General features: G+C 37.9%; 3 protein-coding genes across 4 annotated transcripts in view; 1 reads left to right on the top strand and 2 right to left on the bottom strand.

Moving 5' to 3' along the window:
- LOC105232961 (uncharacterized) overlaps window positions 1-19,513 on the bottom strand; it is a 99,642-nt gene that overhangs the window by 60,928 nt on the left and 19,201 nt on the right. The window lies entirely within an intron of this gene.
- On the top strand, window positions 2,515-14,838 carry LOC105232974 (uncharacterized). Its single transcript, XM_029553267.2, has 4 exons — window positions 2,515-3,208; window positions 5,804-6,533; window positions 9,078-9,560; window positions 14,506-14,838. Exons 1-4 carry the CDS (start codon window positions 2,716-2,718, stop codon window positions 14,771-14,773), a joined length of 1,974 nt encoding a protein of 657 aa, XP_029409127.2. The 5' UTR covers window positions 2,515-2,715; the 3' UTR covers window positions 14,774-14,838.
- Window positions 14,836-19,430, bottom strand: LOC105232962 (uncharacterized). The gene is made up of 3 exons (XM_011214877.4): window positions 18,045-19,430; window positions 17,743-17,853; window positions 14,836-15,087 (listed from the first exon to the last, which is right to left on the bottom strand). Exons 1-3 carry the CDS (start codon window positions 19,157-19,159, stop codon window positions 14,952-14,954), a joined length of 1,362 nt encoding a protein of 453 aa, XP_011213179.2. The 5' UTR covers window positions 19,160-19,430; the 3' UTR covers window positions 14,836-14,951.

Below are 19,513 nucleotides of genomic sequence, written 5' to 3' on the forward strand. Positions count from 1 at the left end.
AGACTAACAAAAAAAACGTGCTATAGAGAAAACAACAAAAGTTGTAACTAGAAATAGGGTAACATTGGCAGCAGGCAAGCGAATGAGAAGTGTTGGAAACATTAGAACGCGCAGCAATATTTTCATTTGCTTGTTTGTATGCAAACACACAAATATAAACATGAAACTTTACTTGAAGTAAGAGACCAGATTTTAGTTTTTCGTAAAAAAAAAATCCCGGCAAAATGAAGCACAGCAACAAACTTGAATTGCGTTAAAAAAGGCGAACCCAACGAAATGCCATTTAAAACTAACACAACCGTTAATTGAATAAGGAGAAAAAGGAGAAGCACACGCCAAAAGGATGCAGCAGAATCGTGAAATAAATTTGAGAATTTAAAATGAAAAAAAATAGAAAGAGAAAATAAAAGTGAGTGCGGGGAAAGTTTCAAAATACGACCATTTACGACGTTATTGCTAAGAGAAAATCATGGAGTTGAAGTTACGCACTCAAGCACTGATGTGAGGTGAATTTATTAGTTTTCAACAATTTCGTTTAAAAATAGAAAAAACCTAACGAAGTTATTTTATAAATGAAAAATGGTCAAGTAATTTCTAATTGCTAGTTCTAAAATGAAAATGATAAATGGTGTATGAAAGTGTACTAGGATTCGTTGCTACTTGAAATATTTTATATCCATTTATTATTTCAACTTACCACTAGGGGCAAGAAATTTTAATTATTTTTAATTAATTTCGCGTGAAAGCCCATTTCTCGATATATTTCTCTTCTAGGAGACATTTTGAATGTTGTAAAAGGTCTTCGGTGATAATTGTTTGTCGCGAGAAAGTGTTTTTGATTGGTATAAATTATCAAAAATTACTTATAATCTGACCAACCAATAAATGCACGTATATAGAAAACTCCCGAACCTGAGAGAATTCAAAACTTCATTGCAAACTATTATTTCCAATTCGACCAATTTGTGCATTGTTATGATGGAAAAATGTCTTTCTCTTCGTCAATTTTTTTCTGCAATTTGGCATCGATTCGGGACAATTGAGCCCTGTGATCGTATTTTCCTTCCCCGAATACTCCATATAGATCATTACGATTTCGCTACCAAAGGCAAGAATCGCGTCATCAAATCACGAGAATGTACTACACGATCCCCTGCGGAGTAAGCAATGAGGCTAAATACTTATCGTATTTCCCTCCACTACTCGTAAAGCCTATACATAATAAAGAAGATTACAAGCAGGGGTGAATCCATTATCAAATTCAAAAGCAATGTAAAAAGCATGGACATCTCAAGACCTTAATGAAGCAATCAAAAGATTTGTTTTTGATGAAAAATCTTAAAGAAATTAAGCTAGAATTATTTTCCAAGGCATCCGTATAATAATAACACTATAGTATTATTTGGCCATATTCCTGTGAAAGTAAGTACATTCGATGCCATTATGTATGGAGCTCGTTTTTTTTTTGTATGTCCACCTTCACGTTCGATATTCGTACGAAGTTCATCAATCGTCGCTGGCTTGTTGGCATAGACCATAGACTTGACGTAGCCCCACAAGAAAGAGCCTAACGACGTCAAATCGCATGACCGAGGCGGTCAATTGACTGGCCCATTTCGTGAGATAACACTTTCACCAAATTTTATTTGCAATAAATCGATTTTGACATTCGCTGCGTGGCTTGTGGCGTCGTCCTTTTGGAACCACATATTGCCCAAGCCAATATCATTCGACTCGTTGTTGGATCGTATATCTTTCCATGATAAAATGGCAAACTTTACTGATGAGAAATGTCAGAAGAACAAGAAAAAATATAACGTCGTTTGCTGTCCCTATCGGTCTACTTTTGTAGTGCCTTATTGAAAAACACTATATTTTCTTGTTTCAATTCCTATTTCGAGAATTATTCAACTAATTTATCAGAAAAATATCTAAACGCCAATTTTTCCCCCTGGAACTTTTGCTTCTCATAAACTATCGCATTTTTTTTTGTACTATTTACTTTTCATGCGCTTGATTTAATAGTTTTAATGAACTAAATCCAGCCATTTCATTTCCCCCTATACCCAGTATTTGGCGCCTTCGGCGTGTAGCGCGCTTACTGCTAAGCCATGGCCGCACGAGTTGAGCGCTAAATAAAAAATTTAGAAGCAAACAAAACGTAAAACAAAGCTGGAAAAAGAAATTTTAAAAGCAATTAACAACATTTGCTGTCAGCTCACACACATACATCATACATATGGGCGCATAACGGCGAAGGAAAAAAATAAACTAGAATAAGTCTATGGTCGGTGGCAACATAAATGTAGAGGAGTTAGTTACGAGAAGACAGCATGGAGAGCAAGGCCAACAAGAAGAGGGCATTTGGCGGCAGAGTGAATTTTATTTGAGTTTAGTTGAACTGGACTGACGCAAAGTTGCAATTGTGACGAGTTGATTTGTGCAGTGAAGTGCAGTTATTTGGTTGAATTGGTGAAAAGTGACAAGGACGGTAATATTACCGAAAATGGCACAAATTTATTCATTTTATTAATTATTGAAGTACAAATATGAAAACATGAAAAAAATTTCGAAACAAAAATATTGAAAAAATTAAAATTTTTGAACTAAAAAAAAATAAAAAAGTAATTAGTATCAAATTATAAAATTATATTTATATTAAAAATAATAAAAACTAAAAGCTACGCAGCGTTAAATACAATTTATGCGAACAAAATGCACACGCGCCACATACAAACATATTTCATTTTGCTCAACATATTGGTAACACTGTCACAGCACACGCCGCGCGAGCAGCACCAACAAATTGCGTCAATTATTGTGTCAGCAACTGCAATGCCAAGCGACACAACAACAACAACACACGTTTTAAGAGACTTTACTAACGTAACAGCGACTACAACAACAACAGCAGCAGAAGCTGTGGCAAGGACAACATCCGCATCCGCTTTTGTTGATGAAGTGTTGCCGCATAACGACAGTGTTGCCACTACAACAATGTTGCATGCAAAAGCTATTGACAGCAATGGTAACAGCAACAATAACAGCGAAGACTTTGCCCAGCTGATAGAGCGCAAATTGCAGGAAGAGCACAAGGCGGCACTGGCATCCGCTTCATCAACGGTGAATGCAGCTGCTGCGCCGGACCGTTTACTTTCGCGCAAACGTCGTTATTTGATCTTTCCGGAGGGCAGCTCATTTCAATTGGGTAAGTCTGTTGCGAGTTGAAGTGTCACTGGACACAATATCAGCGCTGCATGCGTGGGTGCATGTATGTATGTGTCTATGAAAGCTAAAGAGCGTGGTACAAAGTGAATATAAATGGATTTCAGGTAGCAAATAAACTGCGAATATTAAAACCGAAATCTAATTTCACGTAATCTAATGTATTCACAGTTCGCATGAATGTCTACAGCTTTGAGGTATGGACATAAGTTTAAATGCAGCTGTAGTTAAGGGTCTTCAAGTGAGTCAATAGTTTAAAAATGAGATGGAATAATGGGTTTTTCAATAAGAACGCTACAAATGTTTTTTTGAATAAAACAAAGACGGATTGGGAAATTCTTTATTCCTTTGAAAGTACATTGGATGCCATTATGTATGGCACTCAATTTCTTTTGCATGGCCACCACGGGCTCGCTTGAAGAAGTCCAGACGCTGAACGCAATTTTCGACGGTTTTCAAGCATAAATCGGCCGATACTGCTGCAATTTTAAGTTCGATATTCGTACGAAGTTCATCAATCGTCGATGGCTTGTCGTAGCCCCACAGAAAATAGTCTAACAACGTCAAATCGAACGACCGAGACACCCAACTGACTGGGCCATTTCGTGAGATAACACGTTCACCAAACTTGGGTTTCTATAAATCGATTGTGACATATTGTCCAAGTCCATATCATCCAATTCGGGCCACAAATATTCGGTTTTCATTGAGCGGTAGCGATTCCCATCCACAGTAACGTTTTCAAGTTGTTGCTCAGACCATTTCACGGACATATGACGATTCTGGTGGTCAAGCGGCTTCAGTTCTTGCGTCAATTTGATCTTGTAAGGATGTAGACAAAGATATTTTTGCAAAATTCGCCATAAAGACGTCACCAGTGACTCCAAATTTCGATAGAAAATTTTTATAATTTCGACTCAATGTTGGATCCTATGTCTTTCCATGATTTCCATGATCAGAAGTGTCAAAAGAGCGGGAAAAAATATGGCGTCGATTGCAGGGACGGTCTACTTTCCTCATGCACAATATAGCAGGGCCGAAATAATGAGTGGTTTTTGTTCGTCGAGAGAAAGCTTTACTACTCAATTGCCTACTCAGTACGAAGTTTAGTAAGAGTTATTCTGCGTTGAAATTCTGACATTGTTGATGTTAATACTTGTTCCAAGATAGACGAAATTATATACGACTTCGAAGTTCAGTTTCCGGATACTTCCTCAGTAAAATCAATTAATAAGGTTTGATATGCTAAGTTTAGGCGTGGTGAAATGAGTACCGAAGACAGTGAATGCAGTGGAGTGCTTTTTACCGACGAAAACATCAAAAAAGTCTACAAAATAATTTTGGATGAACATAAAGTGAAGTTGTTCATGATAGCAAGCACTCTGGGGATATAAACTGAATCATACCATTCACCAATATGAGAAAGCTCTGTGCAACGTGGCTGCCCCGAGTAGCCACTTTTGTCCAAAAACAACCACGTTTTATGATTCTAAGTAGTATTTGGAGATGTTCAAGCGTAATTAACCCGACTTTTTTGCATCGCTATGTGACATTGATGAAAAATCACTCCGAAGTCCAATCGAAAGTCAAATTTAAAAAGTCTGTATTTTGGGATGCGCTTGAAATGATTTTTGTGTAGTATATTGAAGAATGCTCGCTAGGAAGGACTTTTCGTCGAATGAAGAGGTGATCGCCGAAACTGTGCCTATTTTGAAGCTAAAGATACTCTTACTACAAAAATTATATCGAAAAGTTAGTGGGCTATAAGTGTATTATCCTTGAAGGGAACTAATAAAAAAAAGAATTTTGCAAAATAATCTGTTTTGCTATGGTAGGCAGGGGACTTTTCAATTGACCAGTTATGTTGTAAGGCTTTTAGAGAGTCTTCCAATACCAAGAAGTATTTCAATTTTTCATAACCTCTCAAATACATAATCTAAAATAAGATTCGCATTTTGAATCCGATAAATGTGAAGATATTAGGTCAAAGCTTCTCTCTGAGTGGGCTGACTTTATAAAGATTGGTGCGATTTACGACCGTCTTCTTTATTGGGTACAGCACGCTTAAATTTTAGACATCTGACAACACATAAGAAATTTTAAACGCACATTTTGTAGGCACTCGAAAGTTCTTGGTGTTTTTCCTAAGAAAATAATAAAAACTTCAATCTATCCATATGAGTTTGCCTGTCGTCTACCTCGAAAACATCACGTGCTAGTCTCGGTTCAACATTCGCAATCAACCAGTCACTTCCTTAATTATATTATTATTACAACAACCACAACGTATACATAATATTATAATGTTACCACGGCACTTAATGTTTGCTTGCGACATCGTCGTATTTTACAAGGAATTTATCAAACTCTACTCCACTTTATATAGGTACATACATATGGTTTATATACGCTGCTATATTGGTAATCCAATGAAAAGTTAATGTAGCTACTCGTTGTATATCTATAAAATCACAGTTCGATTCGGCAAGCGTAAGCCCACTTGACTTTGTGTTTTACTGTGACGAATATCACTCAATATCCCCTCTCTTACTTTCCTCTCTTCTCTCCCTTGCCGCAGTTTATGATGGTATCTACGGCGTTGCGGATTATACCAACTACCTTATTCTCGGCATAACCGTTGCCTTGGCTTGGGAATTACCCAGTAAGCCACAAGGAGACGTTATCGAAGAAATCGCCACCCGTTTGAGAGAACCCGCAAACGACTTGCGGCGGAACGACACCGAATCGCGCATTATTTATGTGGAGACGAAAGCGCATTCAACACAAACAACAAAACAACAAACGTTGCAACCGGCAAAGAGTCTACAACCAAACTACATCAATATCATGACATTGACAAATCCGGCTGCAAGAAAGAGTGACGACTCCAAATATTACTACGCGAAAGCTACGGCCCGACTACCGCCAGCTTTCCAGGCGCCAATGCATCCGAAATATTATTATTATAAGGGCACCAAAAAATATGATTACAATAACAAGAAAACTCATATGTTCCGACGTCCTACAGACAGTTACTACCGCACACAAGCGACACGACGACCAGTTGGCGGTTATTACCGGCAACAGCCGAACGATTGGCGGCGCAAGGACCAACACTACTATGGTGGCGGCAATAAAAACAAATTACACAAAAGCAGCAACAAGAATAATAACTTAAGAACGCTGAAAGTGCATCCTTTCAACAAGTGGACGCCACAACCACAACAGCGAGCATCTTCAATCTACAATAACAGGCCTCAGGCGCAGAACGGGAGCAACCAGTATCCCTGGTGGAATCTGGGATCGAGGTAAGTGCAGTGCTAAAGTGAAATCAATTGATATTGAATGTGGTGATAGAGTGTGGCATGTACGAGTACGTCATGTGTTGTGAGGCATGTGAAAATGTAGTCTCAGCTACCACAAAATGGTGCACATCAAATACAAAGAATATACATATCTACATACACATGTAACATGCAGCAGAGAGTTTACTGTGCCGCAACTCAACTGCAATTTCTACTTCTAGGCATTTAAGTAAATCGATTTTGTTTTTAGTATATCCACGTCCACTTACAGTTTATTTTTGGTAACATAATAGAGGCAAAAAAAGTGTAACCACTTTCATCAATGCTACCAATAATTCACTCACGGACACTAAAATCATTTGAATACCTAAATCGATAAGGTTCAAGTTAGTTTTTTCTAATCCTGCTACTTATACTTCTTAAGACCACCTCCAAGAAAATTAAAAACCCAACAACAGTTAACATTAGTATGGAGAAGGTTATAATATAATCCAAAAGTTGAAAGCATTTGTTTATCAGTTTCGTCACCCACAAGCTTAGGTGGTTAAACTCGGTCAAACATATTGCAAAAGTTTAAAAACAAATGTTAACTGTCTGTAGATAAGGTAAGGTTAGGTCATACTGACCGGCTATCATGTCATACTGCTCCTTAGTAGTGCCAGAAGGAGATTCCGTTTAAAATCGGCTGATATTCGTCGTATCAATATCTTTTGTGAACTTAAAGAACTATGGAGAACTTGAAATCTAATTTTTATAGTTCATCTAGATCCTTGAACAGTGAAGCTCCTAGATATCTTAGGCGAGTTCTAGATAATGTACAAAAGGATAGGAAGTATTCCAGCGTACTTCCTTGCACTTTCTGCATGGATTGTCGTTAATTATTCCCAGCCGCTCAGTAGGTTGTGATCTGCCACCGTCCTTCATTCCTTTCGAGACGTGTTTGTAAAAAGTATACGTGTTTTCCTTCGAGTATGTTACACATGATCATGGCGATCCTGTATGTCCATAATGCATTCTTCCGGCAACATCTATTGCTTCTAAGAACATTTTCTGCAAATACTTCCGCATGAAAGGTCGCTCCAAATGATAGATTCTGTAGCCACTTTTGTTAAATAAATATTGAAAGTTCCGCTGGCGAGTCGCATGCTCCATCCACTCTCTGTAGATAAGCAAGCCTAAACGAACCTATCTCAAATAACCTGGTTCGTCCTTACATCAACAAACCTTGCAGTACCATTAACAGGAAATCGACTAAACATAAACTATTCTCAATAGATTTCTGAAAAGCACTTCCTATAGAAGCAATAATACCCAGCTTTCCTTACTGAAATTTGTAAAAAGCTGAAACTTATCAAGAAACAATTTGGTTTCAGCAGATATTTTAATACGATATTATAATTGTTCCATAGTCAATAGTCGAATGGAATTACTGAACGAGTTTTCTTAAGTCTCTATTTCAGGGCAAAGATCTAAACCCATCTAGTTCTGTGTCTGTTCTTGTAACCAAATTTCACTAACTCGACGATGAAATGACGATTTTCCACACACAATTCTTCTTCTTTATTGGCATAGACGCCGCTTACGCAGTTATAGCGGAGTTTGCAACAGTACGCCAGTCGTTCATTATTCCAAATGTAGCCAGGTTCTTCTCCATCTGGTATTTCCAACGGAGTGGTGGTATTCCGTCGAATACTTACAGAGCTGGAGAGTTTTCATCCATCAGACGACATGACCTAGCCAGCGCAGCCACTGTCTTTTAATTCGCTGAACTATGTCAATGTCGTCGTATATCTCGTACAGCTCATCGTTCCATCGACTACGGTATTGGTGGTTGCCAATACGCAAAGAACCATAAATCTTCGTCAAAAACTCGTAAAATTGGTCTTTGTTCGTCTCGACAGAACTTTACTTCTCAATTGCCGACTCAATCCGACGTAGCATCCGTTGGCAAGAGTTGTTCTGCGTTGGATTTTGAGGCGTACCCAGTTGCAGTTGCACACTTTTGCAGAAGATTCTGCCATCTATATTCAACTCTACAGTCCGAATTATTTGCTCCAACAGAAGGAAGTCAGACATAGGAGGTTGTAGCAATATCCATTTAAAAGAAATAAATTGATCTAGTGATTAAAATTTGATGGAAGGAAGGCGAGATCGAACAGAAAAAGGAGTAGCACGTGTCATAATCTAAATCTCTGTTAGTTCGTGAGCAAAAATCAACCATTTGACTATTTGTACTCAAATTGATTTTGTTTGGAAACTAAAATTGTGTTAAAAATTTCCTGTAAATGATTCCTTAGCAATATATGAAAGACTCGAACTGATAATAATGACTTTCATACACTCCGCGGGTTGTATATCCACTCAAGCGTAGCCGCTTCCTTACTCTTTTAAGCTCACTTTCTTCACTTAAACGGGCTTAAATACGCATGTTGAGGACTTTCATGTACACGCGTATAAAAACATATATGTATACTAAACATATACATACATACATATGTATATATATCTATAAGTACGCGCTTTGTGCATTTTGTTTTCATTTTGCAGACTATCGCATTCATTGCGTAGAAAACCAATTCCCTCAAGACGTATTGACAGTGGCACCAGCAGTCAGCCAATGCACCAACGACAACAAAACCAACAACAAGGAACAGCTAAGCAACAAAAACCAAAGCAAGCGCAACAAAAGCAAAAACAAGCCGCATCCGGATTTTATCAACAGCCACCTGCCGCAGCACGGAAACATCGAATTTATCCGGTTTTCGGTAAGCGCAGCATAGCAGATGAACCTGCAACGGCACAGACAGCTGCAGCAATGCACATTAACAACAAAAACAAAAACAACAGCAGCAGCAACAAAACTTCGCATGGCAGAAATCATAGCGAAGCGCAAGAGTCAACGCCACATCGTCGCTATCGGCGCAGCGGCATCGTCGGCAACGAGTTGAGTCGCATGGAGCGCATACATGTACGCCATCATCGTCGAACACGCCAAACGCTCTACGAAAAGATTGAAAAGTATCTGGACAAGTAAGTGACACATTCATTCTGGCTGCAAATACATACATACACACACATAAGTATGCGTAAACATAAGACTTTTCCGTGTTTACCTCGCATTGCTTGCGTCGGCTCTGCCGCACGCCTCGCCCAAACTCTTAGTGAGAAATGTCGTAAACGTGCTGTTTGAAATGGCAATACATTTGCAAATACAGAATTTCTTCGAAGAAAACGTACTGGCATGTTTGCTTACATACATACCAACCATATATATTTGGTAGTGTGCATGTGTGTGTAAGTAAGCGTGGAAAAATTGCAAATATCTTCAGAGTGGAGTAAAGACAGCAACGAGATTACTTTCAAGTCGATACATGGCATTAAGGTGATTTGTTTGATCTGCATGCAGCGATGTTAGCTTTTGCATTCACGACTTTCAAGCTATTAGGCTCAGGAGCAGTACTTACTACCCACGGCTGCGGCGTCGTTAAAGGCTAGACTACAAGTATATAGAAAAAAGTAATGCAAATACGGGGGATGTTAAAGAAGAGCGTACAAAATTATTAGCTTTAGTTAATTCAGCTACGTTAAAAATGTACTTCGAAACTCCAAGCTATCGGCTTCATACTAAAAATCATAACGAATAATTGTACTTCAAGCGAAGTTAAGACCGACTCAGAATTTCGAGGGAGATCCATTTCAAAGTTTCCTACTTTTTTTAAAGGAAAACACGGAAACTTCAAGCTTAATGGGGAATGTTTGTTATCATACAAAAGAACATTCTTTAGCATTTATTTTTGGAAGATTATCATTTCAAATGTTGGCCGCGGCTACGTCTCAGATGTTGCATCCCAATTATCTCAATTATCGATGACTCTTTTGAGCATTTCGACTGGTAACTAGCGGATGACACGCGTGATGTTTTGCTTCAAGGTCTGAGTCGAATCGGGATTGTCCGCATAGACTTTAGATTTTACATATCGCCACAGGAAAAAGTCTAGCTGTGTGATATCACACGATTTTGGTGGCCAATTGACCGGCCCAAAACTTGAAATTATCTGCTCACCGAAGTGTTCTCTCAATAAGTCCATTTATTGTTGTAATGTGTGATAAGTGGCGCCGACTTGTTTTGGCTCGAAATCGTCGGATCCTCTTGGAACTTCGGAAGTCGTCCCATACGTCGGTTCAATTTGCGGCACACTTAGAAAGAACTATGCTAACAAGTGTTAGGATCTACAACGAACCACTTTAACAAAATATTGTTTTCCAAATATCTCAGTCGAATTATTATTAGCAGCAGCTGTCAACTGTGGTTCCCGAACCCAAACCCATCCAAACATTCACGTCAATATATATACAATTGGTGTATACTGCATTTTCCAAAACCACAAGTGTAGCTTAGCCACTTCATTGGAACCAATCAACATTTGCCAATATAGCTTAGAAAAGTAAGGAAAAGTCTTGTTGGTGCAACAACTACATACGAACAAACGCAAATTGAAACGGGCAACATCATCTGCATATTGCTGGCAGTCATTAACGACAATCCTATTTGGCTGTATTTACGTAAAACATCCTTCTCTGTTTCGATCTGCAATGACAACCGGCAACGAGTAACCGGAAGTTGCAATAGAGCTGAGTTGCCAGCACTGATAAGGTCGAGTAATATAGCAAAGGAAAGAGAAAGTAATGAAGGCAAGATAACTGTATTTAATAAACGTACGCAGTTTTAGTATCACTTGCAGAAAATCTTCTAAGTGAGGCGAGAGAGTGAAATTGCATGAAATTGCTTTTTTTACTAAGCTCCTTCAGAAAATTCAGAGAGCTCTTCGATCGACTAAAAACGGATTGCATTCCGATAATTGTTGACTTGTTTGCATGTCAAACTCAAAAACCCTTGTCTCAACGGCAGTAATAATGATGTTTATGAATGTGAAATCGGAATTCCCACGCATTTAAAGACGGCGCACTTAGCCTAGCCCCGAGCGCCCAAGTTCTCAGGGCTGTATCCCCGAAACAATTACTCGGATTGACTTGAGAATTTAGGATAATATTATAGAGGTGTTGTACAATTTAAGAAGGCAATAAAAAATATTGATTTTTTGAAACCCCTAAACCCATGTAACCCCTTAAAGACAGTCCTAACAACTTAGCTAAATACACATTTTGAAGTATCATTTACCCTGGAAATTTAAGTACAATTTCCGGGTGCTTTTTTGTCACAATTTATTTACGGTTTCATGGGATAACACGTAAACAGCTAGATATAAACACAAGCTCCAGAAAAAATGATGGTTAAACAAATTACACAAATTATACACACCATGTCACAGATCGGGGTTTTACATACTATCTAGATGCTAAGAGGAAATATGTATTTGCTATGGGCTTATGTTTTTATATAACCACACATAAACCTTTGATCACCTTTTTGTTTTCAGGGAATCGAGTGTAGAATGACGCGCTCAGTTTCACGAAGACTTTCTTTAAAGTATTTCTGTTTCTCGACAGAAAGTCAGTAAAAATCCGTCAATGTCAAAATAAAACTATAATTTATTTAGAAATATATTATTACAGTCACCTTGAATTACAGTAAGTCTATGGAATTTTAAAGCATTTAGAATTTTAGAAGCGCTTGGCCTTGACAAAAACAATACAAACTGCATGCATAGGTGTACAAACGTTTACAGTTTTTGCATGACGACTATAAAATGCGAAACAATCACAGTAATTGCCAATCAATTTTCAATTTGTTTCACTTGAAATAATAAAAATATTTGATTACGCAATGCTGAAATGCACATGGGAGTATACCTAACAGATCGTAAGATACATACTACCGTATTATTCCATATAAATACTAACTTATATGAATGTGTGTATGTATTCAAATGGTGATGCACCTAAAACTGTATGGCAGAGCAATCAGATACGATGAAAGTAATCATTACAAAGGTTTATACATGTATATGTACATATGTATGTATATGTGCATTTGTGTATGGTGCATGTATGTGAAGAGATATGTGCAGCTACTAGCAGCGATTGTCTTCAAATTCATGGCTTCACAATTTTGATTCAGTTGTCAGCAGGAATTACTATCTTGTAACACAAGTGAAATTTCATAGTAAGCCATTAACAAAAGACAAACTTCAAATGGCTTGCAATCTATATATGGTATACAATATGCACACATACGTACACATGTGCACATGTTTCTACAAAATGGTTTTATCTTGCATCAGATAAACGTTTGTTATGTGCATCTGCGGGCTGAAGAAGGAATTGATCACATCAACATTTCAGATTACAACAAAGTGTCATACTTCGTGGGAAAATGAACTAGTACTGCACTGGTTCAGTTTTGAAACTTTTAGCCCTAGTACTAGTTCATTATACTCTGCACAGGGTATACGAAATTTGCAACAAAGTTCTTAACATAAAAAAAAACAGTTTAAAGTATATATGTAAATGATCAGTCGTCTGCTTAAGGACAGTTTATACATATTAAGGCTAAGGTTTATCTGCTATACATCCTATTAATACTTCATCTATTTTTTCGTAAACTTGGCCTATAAATGTAACAATCGCAGTATACCTGCTCACAACTGGAAAAATTCTATCTATTATTTTATGGGAAATATCTCATGTTCAAATATCTCAAGGAAAGTGCTCATGTTGCACCGACCAACTGAAGCCACTGGGTTTATGTATTTAAATTTTTTCAAATTTTATATTTTTCTTCTTTTTTTATTTTTTTGTGAACCTAAACGTTCAAACGGAGACTTACATAAAGCTCTAACTTTTATAGCTGCATACAAAGAAATATATGCACTTCAACCGGCTTTTCTTACAAATGTCCAATGTCATGTGCCGGCTTAAATGTTCGGCAACTCAACTGCTTATGATACTGCTGTCAAAACAGCTATTCCAAATGAAAAAGACTAGGGAAAAGTAAAATGTTAGGAGAAACTAGTGAAAGCGACTGCTATAAGAGTAACTTTTTAGCGAAAAACAATTAAAAAGATAAGAAAGATTAGAAACTCTTACAAGAACTAAGATAATAGTGAGTATAAGCTTTAATCAGCATGGATTGGTAGAGGTTGTTCAATCAATCAGACACCGACTTAGTAAGTCAAAGCAACAAAATTAACCAGACTTTTTTTTCGGTTGACAGATGGGGAAACATACTTTTTTATCAAAGAATGTGGGAGTCATTTTAATAAGAAAACACAAAGTGCAAACATATTTTCACATTCGGAAAATAAAAACAAATGGTCTAGCTCTTTTACCTATTTGTTTAGATTAGACTATGTTAATGGTTCTAATTTTTTCACTTCAGGTTCGATTCAATAAATAATAGCTGTTTGACAGCAGTGTCATAAGCAGTTGAGTTGCCGAACATTTAAGCCGGCACATGACATTGGACATTTGTAAGAAAAGCCGGTTGAAGTGCATATATTTCTTTGTATGCAGCTATAAAAGTTAGAGCTTTATGTAAGTCTACGTTTGAACGTTTAGGTTCACAAAAAAATAAAAAAAGAAGAAAAATATAAAATTTGAAAAAATTTAAATACATAAACCCAGTGGCTTCAGTTGGTCGGTGCAACATGAGCACTTTCCTTGAGATATTTGAACATGAGATATTTCCCATAAAATAATAGATAGAATTTTTCCAGTTGTGAGCAGGTATACTGCGATTGTTACATTTATAGGCCAAGTTTACGAAAAAATATGAGATGAAGTATTAATAGGATGTATAGCAGATAAACCTTAGCCTTAATATGTATAAACTGTCCTTAAACAGACGACTGATCATTTACATATATACTTTAAACTATCGAGTTTTTCTACGACATGAAAATCATAGAAACTTCAATCGCTTCCTTAACTCAAGAACTAACAATTAGAAATGAAGCGAAATTTAATTTATTAATTGTAATTGTAAAAACAAATTTGATTTTAATTTTTTTTACAGACTTGAAATACCAAACAGCCATCACTGCATCTTACGCGCTCTCTGCGAAACGGGACAAAAATCGAATGAGCGCGCGCCCGGCACTTTTGTTGGTGAACTAATGCGCGCTCTTTTTACAATACCCGAAGCTTTGGATGAGGACGTAATGGAGAATCGCATACATTACAAAGATAAACGCTATGACGCGGCCAATGCATTCCAAGGCAGCTGTGCCGAAGAGTATGCGCTCTGTCGGCAATCGCTTTGGAAGTCGCAATTCATTCAATAGAAGAAATATGGTATAATATTGACCTTTCAAGATAATTGGAGAAATAAAAGTTAAATACGAGAGAACATCACCCATACTCTTTTATAAAGAAAACATTTGTTGAATCATGATTAAACAATTTTTTTTTTTTATTGAATTATGAATCCATTATCACTATGATTGCTGAGTTCCAAATTGTTTAGCTCTGTTTCTGTCCCATTAGCCATGAGAGCACATTAAATGGACACGCATTCTTTAATTGGTGGTCACATGTTTCGTAATCGGTTTGCACGATGCGACTGTAATCGTCCTCCAAACCAGTTTTTGTTGGAAATCTGTGACGAAAGAAGTATGTGTACGTTATATTAGGTTACACCTTTTTTCATGTCAAATATGTATGTAATGAAATTATTATTTAATTATTTATTTTTCAATATTTAGTTTCTATAATTCATATCTTGAGTTATACTCTTATACTCTTAGAACATGTTGCTACAGAGTATAATAGTTTGTTCACCTTACTCTTGAGTATGTCGACTAAAATAGATCCAAGTAGCGGCTATATACATCTTTGAAAGGTCTTGACATAACCTAAAAAACAACGCTATGCATAATTAGTTTAGATATTGCATTTAACAGTTATAGACGTGTAAATATGGAGTTCATTAACGCCGAAATTTGCGTTGTTTTAAAGTTTTCCTTCGTTAAAGGCAAATCCGTTAGAGAAACTTTCCGTGAGATTAATGGTGTTTTGGGATATGGTACTCTATCACTTCGAACTGCAGAGGAATGGTTTCGACGATTCAGAGCGGGTGAAAACGACACCATGGATAAGCCAACCGGCGGACGACCTGTGAGTTAAACCGGCATGTGGCATCTCGTGATATCGCCCAGAAGATGGGAGCTAGTCACCAAACCATTTTAAACCATCTGCAGAAGGCTGGATAAATAAAAAAAGATCTTGATGTTTGGGTGCCGCATGACTTGATGCAAAAAAACCTTCAGGACCGAATCAACGCCTGCGATATGCTGCTGAAATGGAACGAACTCGACCCATTTTTGAAGCGGGTGGTGACTGGCGACGAAAAATGGATTACATACCACAATATCAAGCGAAAACGGTCGTAGTCGAAGGCCAGTGAATCGTCCCAAACAGTGCCCAAGCCGGGATTGACGGCCAGGAAGGTTTTGCTGTGTGTTTGGTAGGATTTGAAGGAAATCATCCACTAAGACGCTTAATTCTACCATCTACTGCGAACAACTGGACCGCTTGAAGCAGGCTTGTGAAAAGTGGCTGTCCGAGTTCTTCGCAAATAAGGAGGGGGGCTTCTACGAGGGGGGTATTATGAAGTTGCCGTCAAGATGGAAACAGATTATCGAACGAAACGGCGCTCATTTGAACTAAATCCGATCACTGTAACACTTTTTATAAAGCACTGAATGAAGAGTAAAAAAACGGAAGGCAGATTTTTGACAATAATATTTGACAATATTTCAGCATGGAAAGTCTTACGCCTGAACAACGTTTACAAATCGTTCAACGATTACGATATTATGGTCAACAGTACTGAGCCTACTACATATTTGCAACACCATCCCCCATCTTGAGACCCTGCATTCATTATTGGATAATATTCGATCGAATCGATCACGTCCAGCAGTGAAGAAAATATAGCAGTCGTAGCTGATAGTGCACACGAAAACCGTGGAGAGTCGATTCGGCGCCGTTCGCAGCAACTCGGAATTACGTATAGAACGATTTGGTGAATTTTACGTCGAGATCTTAAACTGAAAGCGTACAAAATACAGCTTGTGCAAGAACTAAAGCCGCTCGACCATCCCAGGCGACATCGCTTCGTTGTCTGAGCTCTTGAAAAGTTCCAACGAGATCCGACGCTTTCGAGCCAAATTTTTTTCAGCGATGAGGCCCATTTTTGGTTCAATGGTTATGTGAGAAAGCAAAATTGCCGCATTGGAGACGAAGAGCAACCTGAAGAGAATCAATAGCTGCCATTTCATCCAAAAATAACAACGGTTCGGTGTGGTTTGTAGATCGGTAGAATCATCGGTCCATATTTCTTCAAAAATGATGCAAATAAGAACGTAAGAAAATGATGCAAATAAGAATAAGACACGTAGATCGTGGGATATCAAGCTGTTAGACTTTTTCCTGTGGAGTTATGTAAAGTCTAAAGTCTATGCGAACAATCTCACTTCGTTTCAGGCTTTGGAGGAAAACATCACGCGTGTCATTCACCAGTTACCAGTCGAAATGATCGGACGAGTAATGGCAAATTGGACCCAGCGGACGGACCAACTGAGACGTAGCGCGGAAAACATTTGAAAGAGATAATCTTGAAAAAATAGGTACCAAAGAATATGTTTTCGAATGATAATAAACGTTCCCCATTAAATTTGAAGTTTCTGTGTTTTTTTAAGAAAAGAAACTCGAAATGGTTCACCGTTTATATATAAATGATCAAACTATAACTTGAGTAAAAATTTATATATCTTGATGGAACTTGGTATATCCTCTCCTTTGTAAAAAGGAAAGACAAGTTTAAAGATGGCCGATCATAATTGAAATTCATAGAGAATCCTTTCCTGATAGTATTATGTCTGTGTGCTACAAATGGGTTGAATCGGGTCAATACTTTTCTTAGCCCCAATACAAAGATTTTCGAACTTCCGGTTGACTTCATACCGCATATATCAGCCCATATCAGAGTCATCTTAGTAAAATTCATAGAGCTTGTGCTTCTTATAACGGTGCATCTTTGAGCTTAGAATGAATAAAATCGGGTGAAAACTCGCCCCAGTACTAGGTAGTTCCCTGATTTTAATCATTGCAAGTTGTAAGAATATGAAATGTTCGGTTGCACCCGAACTTGGCCCTTCCTTACTTGTTATATTTTAAATAAATTTATATTATTTCCTTAATTTCTATTATTAATTTTTCATTAAATGCAATTTAAGTTTTTTTTACTTACGTAAACATCACACGGAGAATATCCTGCGCTAATGAGTATCCTGGTGGCAGCAAAAATCGTTTGCAATCACAGATTGCGCGCATAATGCAGGACTTCAAATCTATACCAAGGCTGTAAGGTGACGAAATTTATAAAAAAAAATCTCCATCAAATGCAAGAGCATAACCAAGAACCAAACACTTTGAATACACAATAAAGTTAGGAACAATCCGATATCTTTCTTCATGATACCTCAATATTTTTTAGAACACTTTTCAATTTTATCTAATATTAAAAACTTTATCATAATGACACACACTCACATATTGCTCAAACCATGCAGCTGATGATACAGTTGTCTGCGATCGCGATAATTATGATAATGCTTCCACTCATGATGATCTTCTAGTTCAGGAAAATGCATATATAACGGTTCTATTTCATCCAACTCCTCTAAAACATCAACAGAGCTCAGATCGGCTTCATTAAAATCATTACCTTCCAGCGCTTTGGGCTCTTGGCCATTTTCCGTATCACGTTTCCAGCGACTGCCTTGTACCAACCCGTCGGCCGCAGCTTGCGTATGCTCCCATTGTTGCCACTTGTTAGCCTTTTGCTGCCATTTCTTGCTTGACGTCCATGGTAGCGGCGTAGTTGTCCATTTACTCCACTTCGTATCTTGCGAGAACCAATCGGGCCGCCTGTCGGGCCATTGATTTGCTGGTGACCACTCATAACGCTGCGCATAACCAGGTGCGCCGTACTTGGACCATTTCTGCCACTTATATGGCTGTGTATAGTATTTCGAAACTGCTGAGGCTGCTACTGGCACTACTAAAGGTTCCATAGGCTTCGTATCCACCCACAGCAAAGGCTGATTCGACTCGTCGATGCGTTGCACTTTCGCCGGCTTTGCAGCTGGTTTGCCTTTGTACCTTATTAAAGAACCCGGAATCTGTATGATAAGCGGCGGCGTGGGACCCTTCGGTTTAGGTTTCGGCGTGGTCGTCGGACGTAAACGTTTCGGTATTAGATCGAGGCGACTAGTGATCATGGGGTAATAAAGAGCCATTTCAATATTGAAATTAAAACCACTAGGATAGGTCGCTAGCAATCTCTTAGCAAGTTGCATTGTAAATTTTAGACGAGTTTTGGCTGGTGCGAGAAGAAAACGTTTTTTACGTGAAAACACACGCTCCACGATCGGACGCAATGTGGTGGTGCCGCTGCCAGCGTTGAAGGTGTTCAGCGAATTTGTGTTGCATGATTTGGAGTTAAATCCCTTCTTAGTTGACGCGTTTGTGGAATTTATTTTCGCTAAGTTCGATTTTGATAATAAGTTATGGAATACTGGTTCAGTAAAATTTTGTGCCTCTGCGCTTATGTAATCGAAAAGCAGCAATAAATGCAGAAAACCGTACGCTGGAGTTAACTTCATTTTTATCACGACTCTTCCTTCTACGTGTGAGCCATACGTACTTTTCGTTCGACTAAAGATATAATACTACTTGCTGTAGAAACTTCAAAACTAACAAAAGCTCAAAAAATTCGGCACAATTTTTGGCGCTCACTTAACCTCATTTTAGTCGTAATTTAATCGCTTCTTATTTTCACTATTTTCTTCTCCTTATATTCTTGTTTGCATTAAATGAATTGATCACACCAACGAAACTTGCGCTCAACACTAATTGAGCCATCATAAACTAAATTTTATATACTGCATACTGGTAATACTCATTATTATTGACACAAATGATTCGCAGCTAGTTGACATCTCTCTTTCGACTGTTAA

Source organism: Bactrocera dorsalis, chromosome 2 (genome assembly GCF_023373825.1).
Source record: "Bactrocera dorsalis isolate Fly_Bdor chromosome 2, ASM2337382v1, whole genome shotgun sequence".
NCBI classification, from domain to species: domain Eukaryota; kingdom Metazoa; phylum Arthropoda; class Insecta; order Diptera; family Tephritidae; genus Bactrocera; species Bactrocera dorsalis.